The 18,972-nt window shown below is 41.4% G+C and overlaps 1 protein-coding gene across 1 annotated transcript in view; it reads left to right on the top strand.

The window, feature by feature from the left end:
- The window catches only part of TAOK1 (TAO kinase 1), a 68,766-nt gene that overhangs the window by 10,535 nt on the left and 39,259 nt on the right, over nucleotides 1-18,972 (top strand). The window contains exon 2 of the mRNA XM_058854508.1: nucleotides 18,676-18,902. Coding sequence (XP_058710491.1) covers nucleotides 18,771-18,902 — 132 coding nt within the window. The 5' untranslated portion in view covers nucleotides 18,676-18,770. The remainder of the gene's footprint in view (nucleotides 1-18,675; nucleotides 18,903-18,972) is intronic.

Here is an 18,972-nt window from a genome sequence, read left to right as displayed (position 1 = left end):
TGTTGTGAAAATGAAGTCATAATTTGTTAGAAGCAAGGAGAGTGGTCATGTGCTGTCTAGTTTGGTGTCTTAAATGGAGATTTTCTTCCAAGATTTGGCAGGTATTTCTCACTTAAAACCTATTATTTCTGAGCTTGCCAATCATGTCAATGTGTTGAGTTCAGGTATTACATGAAGGGTAAATCTCCTTGTGACGTGGAGGAGTGAATACATGTTCTGGCAAGGCCTTTCCTGAGTTTTAATAAATACAGACAAGGTATGAACATCTCTTCACCACAAGAGGTGTGTTTTTATCCTGTGCAGGTGCTGCACTCTGCATGCATGCACATCTAGCAGTTCTTCTGTTTCAGGTGCAGCATGGCTCCTTGCTCTTCAAGGAAGCTACTGCTCAGAATGTCTACCTCATACAGAAAAATAACTTTATGAAACATTTCAGAAAGAGCAGCTTCCAACTTACTGAGTGACTTAAACATGCTGTACTTTACTTTATTACATCATGTTAAAAGCCACTTGGCTGTGTAACTCCTAACCAACAATAAAACAGGTATAAACAGGCATAAAACAATGTAGTGTTCAAGGTGTCTCTAGAGGGCAACAGCAGCTAAACAACTTTTAACTTGATTTTGCCTGGCCTGGAAAGAAGCAGGACTGTCCCCTTTCCCATTTTCATGGGCTGCTCACATGGGCCAGGGGTCTGAAGGGAATATTTGCTTACCCCCCTAGACCCACTGAGTTCTGAGTTGTCCAAAAGGTACCAGCCAGAAGCAGAGCTGGTGTTCTGAGCTCGTTTGAGGGAGAGCTCATTCCCTCCTGTTTGGGTTTTGCTTTTTTTCAGGTGTGATGTCATCATTCTGCGAGGTCTGCACCGCCGTGTCCTCCAGGAAAACAAAACAGGGCGACGAGACCTGAATGTCAAATCCAAAAAACAAGCAGATCTGATTCTTCCTCTCCTCCCTCCCCCTTTTTCTTTGAAAGGAGCTTTCAAGCTGACTTTATACAACAGGAATTAGCTTAATAGAAAAAGAGAGCGAGAGAAGGAGAGTTACTTTCTTTTCAGTTTTTACTATCAAGTTCTCAAAAATAACTCCTTCCTGCCTGGCTGGAAGATGGGATGTATGTTTTGTGCCAGATGCAAATATAGGGGCACTTTATGAAAATCCAAGTATTCCTTGTTTCAGAGATGATTTATCTTTTAATATAACCTTTCTCTGTTCTTTGATTATTTTGGAGCTATTTAAACGAGCAGTACTCAGTGTCTTCTTGACATACTTATGTGAATTTCTACCGAGGAACTGTCCCATACACTTGAGGTGTTTGTATAGATATCAAGGTAGTACTAGCAGCAGCCTTCCACCAAGATTACTATTGGGCCCTGGCCAGGGTCAGGGGAGCAGCCAAAACCAACTGCTGGGCTGATAAAACCAGGATGATTTTTATTCAAGCCTTTAGAATTATATTAATTTAAGAATGTATTGGAATTTGTCCTTTTTCTGGGAGCCCTTTTGTGGCCTGGCAGCAGTTGGCTCTCATGCAGCTTGTTAGCTATACTGAGCAATACAGTTCCTGTAAAAATGGATAGGTTTATTCTTTTTCAGGCTAGAGCTTTAGATATTCACTCATTCAGAATGACTTTGCAAAATAATCTGCAGAGAGGCTTTTGGAGGATCTAAACTGAGGATTGATAGTGAGAGGATGGGCTGGTGGTCTCTGAGAGGCTGTCCAGATGTACTAAGAACTTCTGGGCAGTGAGCAGCACTGGAGCTGATACTATTTGCCCTGTTGTGTTCAAGAACCTTAATTACTTCTTGGTTGCTCTTTATAGCTTGTGTCCAAAAAGTAAATAGTGTTTTCTGGCATGGCCTGTTGAGCTCTCAGTAGCTCCCTGTCCAGCTGGGCTGCTCGGGTGAGCTGCATGCATGATGAGGGAGCAGTTCTTGCTTTTTGCTGGTTGGTTGTTAGGGGTGTATCTGCCAAAGGTATCAGGAGGTTGTCCTACTTTCCCAGTTCAAAAATCCAGGATCCTTAGAATTTATAAAATAGACACCTGAAATTCCCTTTGTTTATTAGCCAACAGAAGCAGTCAGAAAATAGCTCTTCTTCTAATACAGGAATTGTTGCTTGAAACTTTGCAGTTGTTTTTCTTTTTTCCTCTTACTTGTCTGTTCCTACTGGCAAACAAAAGGCATAATCCATTATTCCAAACTGCTGGAAGAGGCTTCAAATTGCCAGGTATGAAATTACGCTGCTTGTTCCGTTACCGGTAGGAAACTGCGTGTGAAATGTTTCAAAACCTACAAAGGAGAAAGTTCTTTGTATGTGTGAATTTAGTATTCACAAAAGGTGTCAGATTGACAGCCATGGAGATTGTGGAGATCGGAATTTTATTTATCCCTAGAGAAAGTGCAGTGCAGACTGCAGTAGTGCAAAAATTTCCTGTATTATTCTGCTGTTACACCCTACCTGTGCCCTTCACAGGCAGCCTCTTGGGGTGAGGAGCTCCTTTCTCTGCAGCCCTTCAGAGAGCTGGCTGACAAAAGGATGTGAAGGTGTTTTTTTTGTGTGTGAGGTAGGTGCTTGTCTCCTGAAATCTAAACAGATGTGGAAGGAATTTGATAACATCTACCTCTAAACAGCCACTGGAGCAGACAGCCTTTGGCCCCCATGTTCTCTGACTGGAGACAGGCTGAGAGTCTCAAGGCAGAAGATGTTAGTGCTTATGATTCTGTTATTCACCAACTTAGCTGTTCTTCTGCAAAGATTTATCACTCCAGTATTGAAGCTCTAATGCAGCCAACTTCTCCTGCTTTGTCTAAAAACGTTTGATAAATTCTCCAGGGGAATGGGAGGTTCTTTAGGAGGTGTCATTTAAGAGGAGTGTGATGGGAGTCATCCATTTGCCAAAATGAAAATGGAGAAAGAATATCAAGCCTTGTTTCTGAGGGAAAAAAAAAAAAAAAAAGCAAAGAACACAAATCCAGCACCAAAACAAACCAGCAGGTGATTGATTTTTGAAAATTTCTAACACCTCTCTGGCAAGATCCCTTGTGCCACTGTTTTGTGACTGTCCTTGTTCCCTGATGCTTTGCTTCTTCATGTCTTGCTGGAGCCAGGCCCCTCCTGTCGCATATTTGCAGTTCATTTTAAGGAGGCTCTTCAGACCATAGAGCTCAGTCCTGTTCCAGCTGTGCTGTGTGGTTATTGCTCTGGGTCGTAGCTTTAATCATCTCCAGCTCCCATCCTTCATTAGATGGCATGATTGTGTGGCTTTGATCAATGTGGTTTAGCTTGGACCAAATCACTGATTGCCTTCAGCTCAGCAACTCCTGGCAGCAGCCAGTGCTGCCATCCAGCATGGCCCAGGCCAGGACACAGCCTTCCAGCCCACTCCCTGCTAGCAGGAATGCTTAGGGAGAAAAATAAGATTAATTTAATTGGGTTTTGTTTTGCAACACTACTCCATCATGTCTTCTGAAGATCAGTTCAGTCTTGGAAAAGTCACCTGTTGGCATCTTCCTGCCTCAATTCCTGAAGAAGCTGAGGCCAAAGTCCTTGAAACAGGCAGGACAACCTTGTTTTCAAAAAGTCCAAGTATGAGAGCTGGTTCCACCATGTCTCAATTAACCTTCTGTTTAAATGCACAGAAAATAGTTTTGTCCATTGACTGAAGCAGTCAAATTATTGTTCCCCTCAGTTAAAGGGTAGAAGTGAAATGGTTGCTGATTATTTCTTTTTTGTTCATTTGCTTTTGTGAATGATTGCTGAGAACAGCTGGATTAAGTGGTTTTATGTGTGAGCACACAAAGAACCTGTGAAATACAGAGGTGTTTGGATTTGTGCTGTTGAAATAGACCAGTTTCTGATTACAGTTTTCTGTCAAACTTAGGATGGATGTGTTTCTACATGAGCTGAAATTTCTGTTCCAGCCTTAAAATGCTGTAGCACTTAGTAGTTACATAGAAGTAGCTTAAACTCTTTCCTCCTCTCTGCAGACCAGAAAAAAAGTGCTGCATTTCTTACTTGAGAGCTGAAGAATTGGTGTGCCAGAGAAAATTAAAAAAAAATACTCATAGTAAGAGTTAACCCAGGTAGAATGAAGCTTGAGCATTAAACCTGCTTTGTGGGCCGTGTTTATGAATTGTTGTTCCAAGTTATTTGCTTCAGGTGCAGATGTTGACCTACCTGTTTCTTCCCAGGACATTATAGGACAATTAATACTGCCAAACCAGAAAAGAGACAGATAATGTTTTTAAAGCAGGTTATTGGAGAAAAGATGTAGTTATTTACCTACTGTGTGTGCAGAATGATGTATCAACTCAGCCTTTTTCTCTAGCAGAGAGGCAGTCAATCAGAAGGGTGTCTAAGTCTATGGTTTGATGGACTTTTTAGGAAACCTCTAAGGAGAGGTGTGCTGAATGTTCTGGGTGTGTTCCACTGCAGTGGATTCAGCTCTTGACTCCACAGTGCTTGCAGGTGCAGGTTGAGAGAAAACACAACATTTAAGCATTCCATGCATGTGTCTTCCTCCTAGTAATATATTTATGTGTATAAAATAATGCTATAGGCAGGTAAAGTATGAAGTTTAATTTGTTTATGTTAAGTTCTATCAAGATGGAGACTCTGTATTTGCCAAACACTTCCTTAAATGGGGGCTTATTCCCTAGTGGGACCCATCTTTGCAGTGCAGTGGCAGTAAGAGAGTGAACCAGCACTGACTGTTCCTGAGTCACTCCTGGTGCTGAGCAGGCAGTTATCCCTGGAGAACAGAAGATGCTCCAGCCCTGGACTATGAGAGATCAGAAGGACTTTTTCCTGCGAGAGAGGCTCCTCTTGTTTCCAGTTCCTAGAGTGTCAGGAATCTGTCCTGTGTTCAGTGAATCATTCCTGGAGAGTGCTCAGGCAGTGTGGAGGAGGAAAATGCTTGGTGTGAATGCAGGAGATACAAAAGTCAGATGAGAGGGGAGAGAGAAGAATATGTCAGGTCAGAGTACAGTGAAGCTGGGACTGCAGAGGGGTCAGAGGGGAAGGAGCTGGAGCTGATGGAGAACTGGAGCTGGAAGTTTGCAGGAGAGGTGACTTGGGAGAGAGGGAGGGAGGCAGCAAAAGAAGATAGGTTGGCAAGGGAGATGGCAGTCTGAATACTGACACTTTCTAATTTTGGAATGCTTGCCTTTGTAACCTTAATAATTTTGTTCTAATACACCAGATACAAAAATTGCATGTTATGTTCTAAGGAATTTGGTTACTATGGTAATGGGTATATAAGTACATAAGAGATGAGATGTTAGCAATCAGAACAGCTGTAATGTAGCACGCAAACCTGTGACTACCGGAATTTGGGAAGCAGGCTCTTAAAACTTCTCCTGCTTCAGTCTCATTTCTTGCTGCCAGAATGTGTGTTCCTGTGTGAAAGCAACGTAAGAGCTTCTACAATAAATCTTTTGGGGTTTTGGAATTTCAGCAGATGTGCCCAAAAATTCTGGTTAAACAGACCACGTACCTCCCTTCTGTGCCAGGATGGGGAAGTCTCTGTTCCCATCCAGCTGCTGGAAGTGCAGGACAGATGCTGGCTGGACAGACCATGAGCATGCAGGATGGGAGCAGGCTGCTGCTGCCCTCTGCTCTGCCTCCCTCCTTGCTCAAAGGCCATCATGAGCCATGGATGTGGGACTCATTCCCAGCCTCACAACCAGTTTTCTCCTCCCCACTGTTGGTGCTTTGTCTAGGTGGATTTGGGGAAGTGCAGCTGGTACCTGGGGAAGTCTGTGCCAGAAGCTGTTGTGTTTGTTACGGCAGTGGTGATGGTGAGGTCTTGCCCAACCATAGCAGCTGGGGAAAGATGATTGGAGAGCAAGAGCATCCTGGGGATTGTCAGGCAGGAATGTGGGGCAGCTGTTTGCACAGGAGTGGAGAGGATGGTGGTTCTTGCACACTTCTGATCTCTTTCTGCATCTGCAGCAAGGATGTTTTCCATTCCCACCCACACCTTCTGATGGAAAAACCATTTCTGCAGTGTTTCCCATGGTTGGGGACCAGTGGGTTATTGAGGATTATCCTCAACAGAGCAGGGTTGCTGGGGAGCTGATGGAGCAAGCAGTGTCCAGGCTGGACAAGTATTTCAAGTACAGTCCATCCCATGTAGGTGCGGGTCAGGACAGAACAGGGCACGGCAGCATGTTGGATTTTTCTTAAAGCCGTGTGTAGTATAATGGTGTAAGAATGAGTTAGTCCTAGTGAGGAAATGTGGGCTGGAAGGAAGCTGCTGGTAACTTGTTACCTTGCTGATAATAAGGTCCAGTCTTCAGACAGTTTTAAGTGGCGTTTTAGTCTTGATGTCCATGTGAAAGGACTGTGTTAATGGAATTTGCTGTGCAGAGCTGGGGGACGTTGTCAATCCAGGACTGGAGTCTCTGGCAGGACTGAATGAGCTGGAGGATTTGCAGTATGGAGACCTAAATGGAACAGTGCAAAGTGAATGGTCATGCAGTAGCAAGTATATAATGACATACAGAATATATAAAGACACATTATTATGTATAAAGATATGAAATAAATATGGTTTATCAATTAGAAATGGAAATATGCAAAATACTTGAATATATCCCTTGATACCATGGTGATCTTTAAACTTTAGTGCTATATATCTAGGAAATAAGCAGATGTAGAAAATGGTGGTGGAGGATTTTTTTTTTTTTTTAAAAAAAAGCTTCATTTGGGACAGATGTGGGGAAGGTCTGTTAGGATGGTCTGTGAAGTCAGTTCTCTCTCCTGCATCATAAAGGGAGTCAAAACTGACATTTTTCAGCTAACAGGCTTAAGGGGACAGTATTCTCTCTCTCCTTGTGCTTATCCCTCAGTATTGAAAGGGAAGAAAACTGTTAAAACACTAAGGCTGGTGTGGGAAAAAGAGTTAGGCAGTGTAAACCCACAGTAAAAATCTGTAAATCAGTCTTAATCAGTTCTTAATCTTAAATTGGTTCCTAATCAAAATAGGAGTGGGGTTCTGGAGCAGCCTTGTAATCACAGTAGTGGCTTTGAGTTCTTAGGAGTTGGTTATTATTTCATGATTGGATTCTATTATAAAGTTGCTTAAAATAGCAGGAGAAGGACTTAATTGGACCTTCTGTCCTGTGATCTTAACAATCCAATTGAGACATACTCTGTATATCTGAGCCACAAATTGTTTTGTGTATTAGTTGAAATAAGCATTTTCCCCATGAAAGCAGATAAAACTCATCAAATTAAAAGGTTATGCTTGTTACCTTAATACATACTGAAAACTAATTTTTGTTTTAAGTGAAAAGCATTAAGAGAAGGGATTCAGACCTTGCAGAAACCAGTGGAGAGGCATTTCTTCAAGTAGGTAGAATAGTAAAAAAAGGGGATTTTTAAAATTTGTTTTTGTTTGGATTTGGTTGTTTGCCTCTTCCCCTTGTGCGCTGTGTAGGAGATGGTTCTGCTCAGTCATGTGAAGACTGGAAAAAAAAATAACCTGAGCTGGAGTAAAACTGGACAAATTGCCATGACTTTGGGGAATTCCAGCAGGAAAGGAAGTGCTCATGGGCTCTAGAAACATGTGTCATAATTGCTCATTAAAGCTACCCCATTTATGGCTACAGATAATCTGGTAGCACAGATTTAACAGCTATAAAAGGCTTTAAAGTGTTCTGAAGCTGAAATATGTTTGAACCCTTTTTTGAATGTGCTTGAAATTAAAAACTTAGGTAAGCAGCTGTAAATCCTTGCTGCACTGGCAGTGTCTGTGTGCTGCAATGGGTTGGTCACTCCTAAAGAACAGAATAATCTTTCACTGGTCATCTGTTCTGACAGGGCTTCTCTGCCTGTGCCCAGTGCTGAAGGGCCATCACATACATGAACCTTTCTAGAACCTCTCCTTATTTCCCTGCAGCCTTTCAATAAACCCTTTTTCTGTTTATGATAGTAATCCTGTATTTTATAAAATCCTGTGTTAAAAGAATTTGACCTTTTTCATAAAAAGGTGTTTGACCTTAGAAGAATAGCAACACAAGAATTGTCATCCAGGTTGTGATACCTCGCCTGTCTGGTCCTATCTGCTGTCCCTGGCAGTGGTGACAACTTGGGCGCTTCAGAAGCGGTGCCAGGAGCATCCAGGAATACCTTACCTGACCTGCCTGTGGATGCTCTTACTCATCTAAATGTCTGGTTTAAAAAGTGTTTCTATCTCTTGAGCTCAATGCCTCACAGTCATTTCTACAGGTTAATTTTGCTGTTTATACCTTGATTGCTTGAATTCTCTCACTATTATAAATGTGCTGCTCTTTATGGCTTCTCCCTTTGTTTTTGAAGTCTGAGCACTTATCATGACCTTATTTATGCTTTTAAACTCTTACGCCTTTTCTTCTCAAGCTTAGTTTGTCTTTTTAGGTAGGCATTTACAACTTCCCATTTCTAAGGCTTTTTTTACTGTACTTCCATTTTATTGCTAAATGTGAATGAAGAATAATCTCCAGGAGTGGGCCATAGCAGAGACTTCTTCAAGTACTGTCAGAAATTCTGTATTATTTTTTTGATTAATTCTTTATCTTCTTTTTTTAAAATAAAACAGTCTGACATTATCTTTGGCAAAATTGTGCAATCATTTCTGCTGAGTTTTCTGCAGCAGGCTCAGCTCCTGAGTTATGTTTAGTTTAAGAGTAGATGTGTGCTTTATGATTCTTTACTTTTTTGACCTCTCATCTCCTGTCTTGTTGCTCATTCATACTCTTTTTTAAGGTTCCTGTGTACTTTTGGATGCTGTCAGTTGCCCTAAATAAAACATGTTGTGTATCTTTTCCTCCCATCCAGACCTGAAGTGCAGATATTATGCTGGATCCACACATTATCTGTGGTCACTCTGGTTGCAAGAGCCTTTTCTCTTGTTCAAAATGTAATGTAATTATTATCTGACTTCTTACTTTTTTTAGTTTTGTATCAATTCAGAGGTGATGATTTGGTTCTCCACCTATGACTAATTCTCACAGTAATTTTATGTACTTTTTCCTCATCATTTTGAATATTCCTTTGAGTCGTTCTGTTCTTCTAATGACATACTGTCTAGTGCATAAATGGTTCGTTTTCTGGTTCTTAGTGTAGCACAGTCACCAAGTGATTAGCATGTTGCTCCCACTAATTAATAGTTCAGTTAATTCTTCTGTTCAGTTTGGCTGCAGCCGTTGTTGGGAGTAGCAACAGCTACTGGGACAGGAGCTGTGACAAAAGCTGTACGTCACTCTGGAGCTATGTCAGACTTTAGGGCAGCTGCTTACTCGTCCCCATAGGTCAGTAATGTTTAATTTACATATTTATGGAAGGAGCAGCTGTCTTGGTCCGAGACAGCACCTTACCTTATACCCAGTTATCTTCTTTGTGCAGGTCGTTTACCTTCTCTCTTGTTCCCTTGTTCTCTTGTGTGGCTTTTTATCAGGCTGGGTGACTGCCTGAGGCTTCTCGCTGTTGCAGCTTGGTTTGTATGATTGTTCCTATAGAATCTCACACAGTTCCCCTGGATTTTTCTGCTTGTGTTTGGCTTTATTTTCTGCCTCAGGTTCTTCCTACTGGCATCAGTTTTGCCAGGTTTATACTTGCTCAAATAAGAATCTGACCTATGGACTGGAGGGTTGGACACAGCTTCTTGCTGGAGAGGGAGTGTGTCCTGGAGTTCTTTTGCACTCCAGGGAATTCATTTGCAAGCTCAATTTAAATATTTTCTCCATTTTCTTTTTTTTACTGATTGACCAGAAATACTTTGAATTGCTTCCTTTCAGGCCTCTTTTCTAAAACTATGGTGATACTGCCACTTTTTAATTACTTCTTTTCTCAAGGGTAATTATCTATGTTGTGAGGTTTTGTAGCTTATTTCTGAGTTATTTATGCTGAATCCAAAATAGCTCATTTGCTTACGGTTACTCTATTTATTGTTCTGGGACAGAACTGCTGTGGGGTCAAGAAAAGGTTTCTTTAAACTCAAGTCCCATTAGGATATCTGACCAATTTTTTTTATGGGCAGCTGGAGTTTCCCAGTATTTTTGCCTCTAGACTTAATTGACTCTCATCAACTGGCCTCTTGCTAACCTCTTCCTGGCCAGTGTGCTACCAGCACAGCATCCCTCACACTGGATCCGTTATAACATGTGCTCCTTGGTGGGAGAGATGTGGCCATGGAGAGCTGGCTGTAGGTGATGCACTCACAAAATGTTTATTAATGTGATGCTTTATGTTAGTAAAGGAAAAGAGTTGGCAATGACTGTGAACTTAATGAATTGCAAAAGAAGTGGGACAGAAGATTTCATTTTTTCCAGTTGCCTTCCTCATAGCTTTGCTAGCCTAAGGAATCACTAAATTTAGACCTGACCTTCTTAATAAATGCACCAGAACTATCACAAGCAAAGACATCCAGGAAATGTTGGTGTTGACTATGTCAAGGAATGGTGAGCACTTCTTGAACTTTCATAGCATTGGTCTTTGAGAAATGAATGCTGGCTATTCTTCACCTGTTCTGTAGGTATAATTTTTGATCTTGTGGGAAATTCTGTTTTAAATAGTAGGAAAAAAAATCAGAAAGATGCTTTTTTGCATTCATTTTTCTCAACTGCATCAGTAATGTCTTTTCTATATGTTGTAGTGGTAGGGTCAGTGGTGGATTTGGTGTGACTGACATTGTAAAAATTGCCAGCTAACAAAACTAGTATGCTCAGGAGTACAGGTAGTGTTAGGAATGTTTGTGTTTGCTTATAATTGACATATGAAACCTGTCAAAAGAGATTTTGTTTGTTCAGAATATCTTGTCTTTAACACAAGAGCACACTTACCCAGTTAGTTATCTTTTAAATTCTTAGAAAACTTGAAAGACTGTAGAAATAATTAGAAAGAAGTATTTACACCCAGCCCAGAAACACAGATCCTGGGCTTGTCAGTGAAGGTTTGGGAAATGCAACTTTCTGACCCTTCTGTTAGTGACATTCCTGGAAAGTAAACACCCAAGCAGAACAGCTCAGTGGGATCAGAAAGTGTGCTGGGGTAAGTAATTCAAAGAGTTGATGATGGACATTTTAGTGCCAGAATCTTGAGAGGAAATCAAAGTAAGGCACAGAGTCTACAAGTGCATGTATAAGAGAAATGCAAGCAGTGCTCGAACATAAAAGTGTCTTCCTGAGGCTATTCTGTGAAAAAGTATAATAAAAGAAAAAAAATAGGTAGAAAAGCAGGGACAGAAAGGAAAAAGAATCTGCAAAGAGGTTTTTTCAGGATAGAACTATTCCTCAAGAATCTTTTAAAAAGAAATTGAAAAAGGAATCTTACAGGAATGGTAGGCTTGTTCCTTGTCAGATGAAGAAAGAAGTACTGAGTGGGGAAGAAAAGCCTGTTCAAACATAGATGCTCACACAGACAAAAAATTGCAGGAATTCACTGTAGTATCCAGGTGCAGATTCATTTTATCCTTCTAATCTATTCCTTCTAGAAATACCTAGGTGAGGGAATGTGAAAGATAAATGGGACAGCGTTTCATGCCTGTTCTTTGCTGAACTCCTGTGGAGAAGGATCTCTGTTCCTGTGCAGGAAGCAGCAATTTGTTACAGAGCTGTACATGGGGTTAGAGACCATGTGAAGTGCCCTTGCTGCTGTAAGGCAAGTGATGGAAGTGTCCAGCATGGCTCTAAGATCTCACCTGCTTCAGGCTTCGGCAGCAGAAGGATCTTCTCACTTGGAAATGAAATGATTGTGTCTTTTCCCTTCCCCTGGAGACAGGCAGAAAGCAAAGGAACATCTCATGTACATGAGTGAAAAGCAATGTGGAGAAGAATCTTAGTGGGCTTCCCGTACTCAACAGGTACCTTCCACAATCCAGTTTGCTCATCCCATTTCAGGTGGTTTTGTTCTGCTTGTAGTTGGCATTATTTTAGGATAATTAGTTTGGTGACAGCTTTTTGGATATTTTTCTGAGTATTTAACATTTTTCTAACAGTTTCTTGTAGAATGTCATTCATCTTCACCTCCCTTTTCCTTAATGACTGACAGCCCTGGTGGATCCAGTATGGAGAACAAATGTACTGAAAAGAATGATTTTAAGATCATTAAGAATAAAGCAAGTTCATTACTTTGTCAGCATTTTTTTTTGTCTGAGCTGCAGCTCATGACTAAGTGGTAAAAGTAAGTTAGCAGGATCCCAAGGGAGATGTTCCTGAGTGCCCTTTGTCTGCTTTGCAGGGCATGGGAGAAGTTAAATACCCCTTGCTTTATCTTCATCCTTTTCTTGTTTCATTTCTGGGTTTCTTTTTGTTTTGGTTTGGGTTTTTTTTTTTCTTTTCCTTAATTGCCACTCTAGGAAGAATTCCAAAATGCAGAACTAGGAGGAGAAAAAATAACATGTTAGCTTGGTGGGAAAAGCTTAGCCAAGTGCAGGAGGAGCCTGTGATATGGGATTTTGCATGACTCAAGGGACTACAATTCCTGTCTGTTCTGGGAGGCTTGAGGTGCTGATGGATCTTCCATTGTGACAGTCACTGGAACACAACTGTCTCGATGCCATCTGCCTGGGTCACTGAGGGTGGACAGGAAGCTGATTTTAAGCTATTCAAGGAAACAGCCACCTTTTGCTGTGAGCAGAGTAACTCTTCTTCCATGTGTTCAGAGCATGTTGAGGCCCTTGAGAATTGCTCTGCTTTTGTCAGAACAGGGGGAAAAAAAAGGCTGACTGGGTGGAGCGGAGCCTGGGTTAAAAGAGGTTTGAAGAAATGCAAAGCAACAAAAAACAGTGTACATAGTTTTGACAAGCTTGCTGTAAGGACAAATGTGCAGTGATCAGGAATGTACTTTCCCAGGAACCATGAAGGACTTGATGAACGTGAGTCCCTCTGTTTGCTGAGCTATGCAGAAGGGTGGGTACAATCTTGAATCTGACAATATCACACTGGCTGCAGCTACCCTGAAGTTCAGAGAAGCCAGTAGAACTTCTTCTGTCTGTGCCCTTTTGGAAAGGCCCCACCACTGGCTGGCACCTGGCTTCTGGAAACAGTAAATGAAGTGATAGGACCTGTACTAGGTAATTCCTGCCCTTTATCTTTCTGGATAAGGTAACTTCATGTATAGAATTCATCAGGCTAAAATTTTAAGAGCTGATTTAAATGCAGATCACAAATTAAGTCAGGGGTAAGTGGGATCATTCCAAAAATCACATGTATCAGCACTGCCTGATGGTTATTCATTTCTTCTGATGCTGGACCTTCATCATGTTTTCTGTTGTGTTCCCATGAACTGACCCTGCCCATGAACTGAAGCCCTTCTACTTCCCATTGCAGGTTAAATTCTTACTTTCCTTAGAGTGCTTTCATCTTTTTGATCTTGCAAGCTTTTATTCCGAGTTTATAGAAATGGGGAGTGATTTATTTGCTGCTTCCAAAAGAATTTGTGCTTTCAGGTTAAGTATTCACTACTACAGAGAAACTTTTAAAATTCATTATTTTAAGAATTCTTATAATCTAATCATTCTTTAAGTGTTTTTACCATCTATCTCTTACTTTAGGTGTAATTGCAAGTAAAAGAAAAAAAAATTGAAAATCAGTTCTTTCAATAGTTTCAGTTTATCATATTTAGGATAGTTGTGGAAATTTTTAGTGTCATCTGGAAGCCATTCAGGAAACTTTTAATAGTGTGTTGAGAGGATAATTTAATCTCAGCTTCATACACTCCATGGATCTGACCCATATGCAAGTAAGAGAAAAATCCCTTTTCCCATTTTTGATAGTTGTATGATGACACTCAATTCCCCATCTTAATTGATGCTTGTGCATTAGATCATGCCAGAGAAAATTACTCTAAGATTCACCAACTGTTTGCACTACCAGCAATGCAGATTCTTTAAATAAAAAGTCTAAATATCAGTTTCTAAATAAAGTTATGTTGTAGTGGGGAGTTGTTTTTTAGTGCTGTGAGGGTTATTGGTTTTGTTGTTTTATTACTTTGAGTCAGAAGATCTGCAAAGAACCAGTATTTTTTTGTGTTGAATATTCACTTTTTAGTCTTTGCTGTTAGACAGTCAACTGTGAAGATTATAGGGGCTGTAACTGGTCTCCTGCTTGGTTTGTTTGTTTTTAAAGTGTCATATATATTCTATCAGGGAAAAACACACAGTGTAACTATATTTGACACCAAAGAGAAGTTTTTATAGATGTTACTGTGCTAAGTGTATGGGATACCAGATGACTATAACATAAAACAAGATTTATGTCTCGAATTGTAAATAACTTTGTTTATAGTTCAGTAATAGGGGACAGCTTTCCTGTTGGCCTCCACAGCCATTCTGGAAATCTGTGTGGCTCTTGCTCCCAGTAAAATGGGGAGACACAGGATGATGGATGCAGAAATCTGTTTGTTGTTTCCATTTTGTGCTCACATGGTATTTGTTTAGTTCTGGTTCTCATATTCTTGTTGGATGTGTTAGTTCCTTGAAATTTATAGGGACATTTGTAGGGACAAAGCGTGCTCTTCACTGCTAATCATCTACAAGCATGTGGTGTAGTTTGGTTTCTGCAGACTTTTGAACCGTCTTAAGGAACTAAAAATGCTTTGCTGTAACTCATGGTTATTGTAACCAAGTATCTTCTAGTCACAGTCACTCACTGAGTTGGTCTGAATGGGAACTTGAGAAATAATATGGACAAGTGATAATCTCAGTGTGTGATTCCCTTCTCTTCTGCAGGGAAGGCCAAGCACATTCTCTTAGTACATAGATTTATACTACCTGAAAGTGGTTATCTGTGACAGGTGTCAGAGAGTTTAGTGTAGTGTGGACAGATTTTAATTTCTCTGAGGTCTCTGTAGTGTAAGACTGCAATATGCACTTTAAATATGGCAGCTGACCATTTTGAGCTTTGCTTGTTCTGCTCTGCAGCATCCCAGGGGATGTTAGTCACAGGGGTGGGTCTTAACTTCAGCTTGAGATGACATGGCAGGAGGCAGAAAACTCCAAAGAGAACAGGTCTTATCCCGTCCTCATCTTCAGCTTTCTTGTGTCAGAGGTTCAAGGGGGGTGTGTGTACCTTTAATATAGCCATAATTACAGGGATGTAACATCGATTCATAGACTTTTGTGGATGTGTGCATGCGGTTTCTGCTAACTGATAGTTGTTCAGATGAAAGTAATTTGATAAAACATTTTGGCCTGTAGTCAGTCATTTACACCAGTAATGGTAGCCATTAAGTGTAGTGAGTTCAGACTACTGTGTGGAAATAGAGCTGGGCCAGTCCTGGGCCTTGGTCATTCCCTGGTTTGCTCTGAATCTTCCTCATGTTCCTACACCACTTTATTGGTTAAGAGTCAAGTTGATCTAAGTCCTGGTAGTCGTGTTTATGCAGTGCAAGATTCTCTTTTTGTATGAGTGACATCTAGAAAAAAAGAGTTGAATTTATTTTTTTCTAATTTTAGTAGCCTGCAAGGTGGCTTGTAGGTAGTCACGCACACTTGGAGGGTGCCGTATCCTGTTTGCAGTGCCTGTTCCTTGGCCAGAGCCAGGATCCAGCCACCTGATCTGAGCTAAAGTGAGATGATCAGTCCCATCCACTGGGAACAATTGTATTTAACAGTATAGCTGCAATAGACTGCAGTGGTGGAAGAATGTAAAATACCCAAGTGCAACTTGACTGTACTTTAGAAAACCAGCTGCCTACCAGTGTGTGATTTAATTTTCAGTGCAGTTTAGTTGCAGGATTGATTTTTTTGTTTTAATGTTAAGTCTCGCCTGTATTTTTAATGCACTTAAAAGAATGCAATGACTGTTTTGCTTGCCACATCTCCTGCCTTCCCTTCCATTTCTCCACAGAATCCAGGTATCATTACTGCAAGGCAGGAGGCAGAGCTCTGCTGCTGTCACTGCTGGGCTTTGGCAGGCAGTGCCTGTTGTCTGGGTAAAAAGAGGGCTGAGGGAATTTAATGTTGTAGCATCCATAAAAAGGGGAGCACTTCATTAATCGAGATTGTGTAAAGCTTTCTTATGGATGGAATTTACATGAATGCATTTTATTGTTCCATCTAAGGAGATCAAATGATAAGCACAGTGTCATGTACACGTTTTCGACTATTCTGTTTAATAGATTTTAATACTAAATGGTTTTTTCCTCTTGCATTTCAAAGCAGCAATTGTTTCCAAGGAAAAAAAATAATGAAATTTGTCTTGATGCTCTCAGGAATAAAGGGGAAAAAAGTGTGTTTTAAGGTGTATCGCGGTAGGTGAGGACTTCTGCTCTGTCCCGTCCCACGCCTGTGTGTGTTGTCAGTGGGCCTGGTAGGAGTTTCAGCTGCAGGAAGAAATGTTCCTGTTGATGACATTTCAGAGGCATGCTCAGCAAGGACGCCAAGAACGAGTGTGGTGGCTGGTTTGGCATGGGGGGTAGGTGGGGAGGGGGAGAAGGCTGTAATCCATCTCAGCTGTGAGCACAGGGCTTTCCCCTCGTGCTGGCTCTCACACGCACGCTCGCTCGCAGGGACATGTGACTTTTGGCCATATTAGCAGGTTTATCCAAGCCTAGCCCCTCTGACTAACAGATGTAGGGAAAAGGGCATTCTGGGATTGCAGCAGTTGCTTTTGAACAACAATGTCCTTTTTGTAAGAATCTGATGCTTCTTAAAAGATGGAACATGACATCATTACTGTCGATCCAAGAAACATTCCTTCAATAATACTGAGTGTGCTCTGGTTATCAGCTTCCTTCCCCCAGCTCCTTTCTCTTCCTTTTCTGACATGCTTTTTGTCTATTGTTTTGTTGGGGGTTGTAAATGTGAAACAGTTGTCTTCCAGTGTTATGTGCTTGCTAGAGCTGGAATCAAGTGGAATATTGTTGATTTATAAGAAAGAAAGAAAAATAACAAAACCCCCCACTTTTCATCCAGCTTTCATAAATGTAGTGTGCTTCAGGTATGAGCTGAGCTGGAGCTAATTATTTCCCTTCCCACACGGTATTAGTTATTGTGTTATGCAAGGGAAGGTGGGGATATCACAGTCCCGTTCCTGTGCATCCCACTCGGCCTCACTGGCAGCTGTGTGCAGATGCTGGTTGTTCCAAAGCTCCTGCAGTGATCCTGCATTGATAGGAAATGTATGAGTGCTCAGCAGTGCAGTGTGGCAGAGTTGTGAGCAGCTGCATATTTTCTGGATGTGTGTATATGTTCTTCTACTTGGTCCACCACTGGGATTCAGTGTCGGCTTTTCTTTATCCCCTGAGAGCAGGCTATCATGGAAACACATTCTGGGTTGCATTATAAATCTCTTTGAATGCTGACTGCTTGGAGGAAAATGCTGGGTTTTGCTTCCTTTCCCTGCATTCTCTCTCCCATGCATGTCTTCCTCAGAAAAACTCGAGATGCTTGTGGAGTTTGCAGCCAGGTACATCTCGGCTGTATCACAGCCGGGCTCTGCAGCAGTGCTGGGAGGTCTCTAACAAGGAGCAAGCACACTGTGGCACTTCCACATGCTGCAACTCTCCAGAGAAGAGAACCACTGAGCACAAACATGCAGGAATATGTCTTTTTCCATCCTTGCAGGAATTGCTCTGCAGGGACTGGAAAACAAATGATTCATTGATGGTCTAGAGGGTTGGAGAAAGATAGAGTTTATAGTGTCCAGAAAGGGAGGAGAAATGGACAGGGCCTTCTGATGTTTTGTTTAAACTCAGGTTTGTCTTTCACATCTTCATAATGGAAATAGACCCCCAACTTTTTTAAAAAACAGATTTGAGATATGAAATAGAAATAAAAATAGTACAAGTCTTGGCCAAATGCATTTTTTTTTGAGAGGCGAGATGTGTGATTAACTGTTCGCCAGTGACAGAATTGTTTTTATTGGTGATAATTTACAGGGATTTGATAGGAAATCCTAATACCTCCCTTTAAGAGCAAAAGAAAAGGGCTTTTTATTTGTAGCGGATTTTTGGCATCACTTGTTGTAAAGATATAGTAAGATTTTAGCACAACTTAACAGTATATTTTTATTCTGGATAGATTCCAAGACACAAAGCTTGCAGTAAATGAAAACAAACTCATGGAAAGAATTTGGGACAGAAAGAATTTTATACATTTCCAGTTGTGTCTGAAGTTGCAAGTTCCTCTGAAGAAAGTGTTTGCCAATGGCCTATTGTCCATTGTCTCATGTGCCAATCACAATTTAAATGTGTGTTTGCCTCTGCTGAAGCACAGGAGAAAGAGAAGCAATGGGTGTGGAATCGGGTGTCTTCTGTTCTGGATGCTGTTTCTCTGGAGAAAGGGGTTGCAAGTAAACCTGTGCTCATAGGCACTTTGTGATAGACATCACAAAATCCAAACAATTTTTGGGACACAATTGGTGTAACTCTTCAGAGGGAGGGTGTCACAGTAATATGGACTCATTGGTGATGAGCTGCTTGTCATTGTAGGTCAGATTCTCTGACTGCTCTGCGGGTGATGGAGCAGATGCTGGAGCATGGAATGCGCCTCATGTTGTGTTTTGTTTTTGGTTTTTGTCCTAGAGAAGAGCTTGACTGGTGTCACAGTAGGGCTGTGACATTACCCCAGCACACAGGGTGTGTTGCTTCACGCACCAGGCCTGCTTGCTCTGGAGGAAGTGGAAGCTGCTTTGCTGTGGGTTGTTTCGAGAGGATAATCAGTGAAGGATTGCAATCTTTTTCTTGCAGTAATCCATGCTGAAGAGGCTCCATTCATACAGATGAGCCAAGGGTTGAAGCAGCACTTTAAACCCAGATAGTCGGTCGGCTGACTGCCCAGCAGGATGCCATCAACCAGCCGAGCGGGCAGCCTGAAGGACCCCGAAATTGCAGAGCTCTTCTTTAAAGAAGATCCAGAAAAGCTCTTCACAGATCTCCGAGAGATTGGCCATGGAAGCTTCGGAGCAGTTTATTTTGTAAGTAGCACCATGACTTGTGAATTTTAGCTGTGTTTCTTTATAAGCTGTGGGTGTAGACTTTTTTGAG

This window comes from Poecile atricapillus, chromosome 21, assembly GCF_030490865.1.
Source record: "Poecile atricapillus isolate bPoeAtr1 chromosome 21, bPoeAtr1.hap1, whole genome shotgun sequence".
Lineage (NCBI taxonomy): Eukaryota > Metazoa > Chordata > Aves > Passeriformes > Paridae > Poecile > Poecile atricapillus.
The sequence above is the reverse complement of the archived record's forward strand: the minus strand, read 5'-3'. Positions and strand labels throughout refer to the sequence as shown.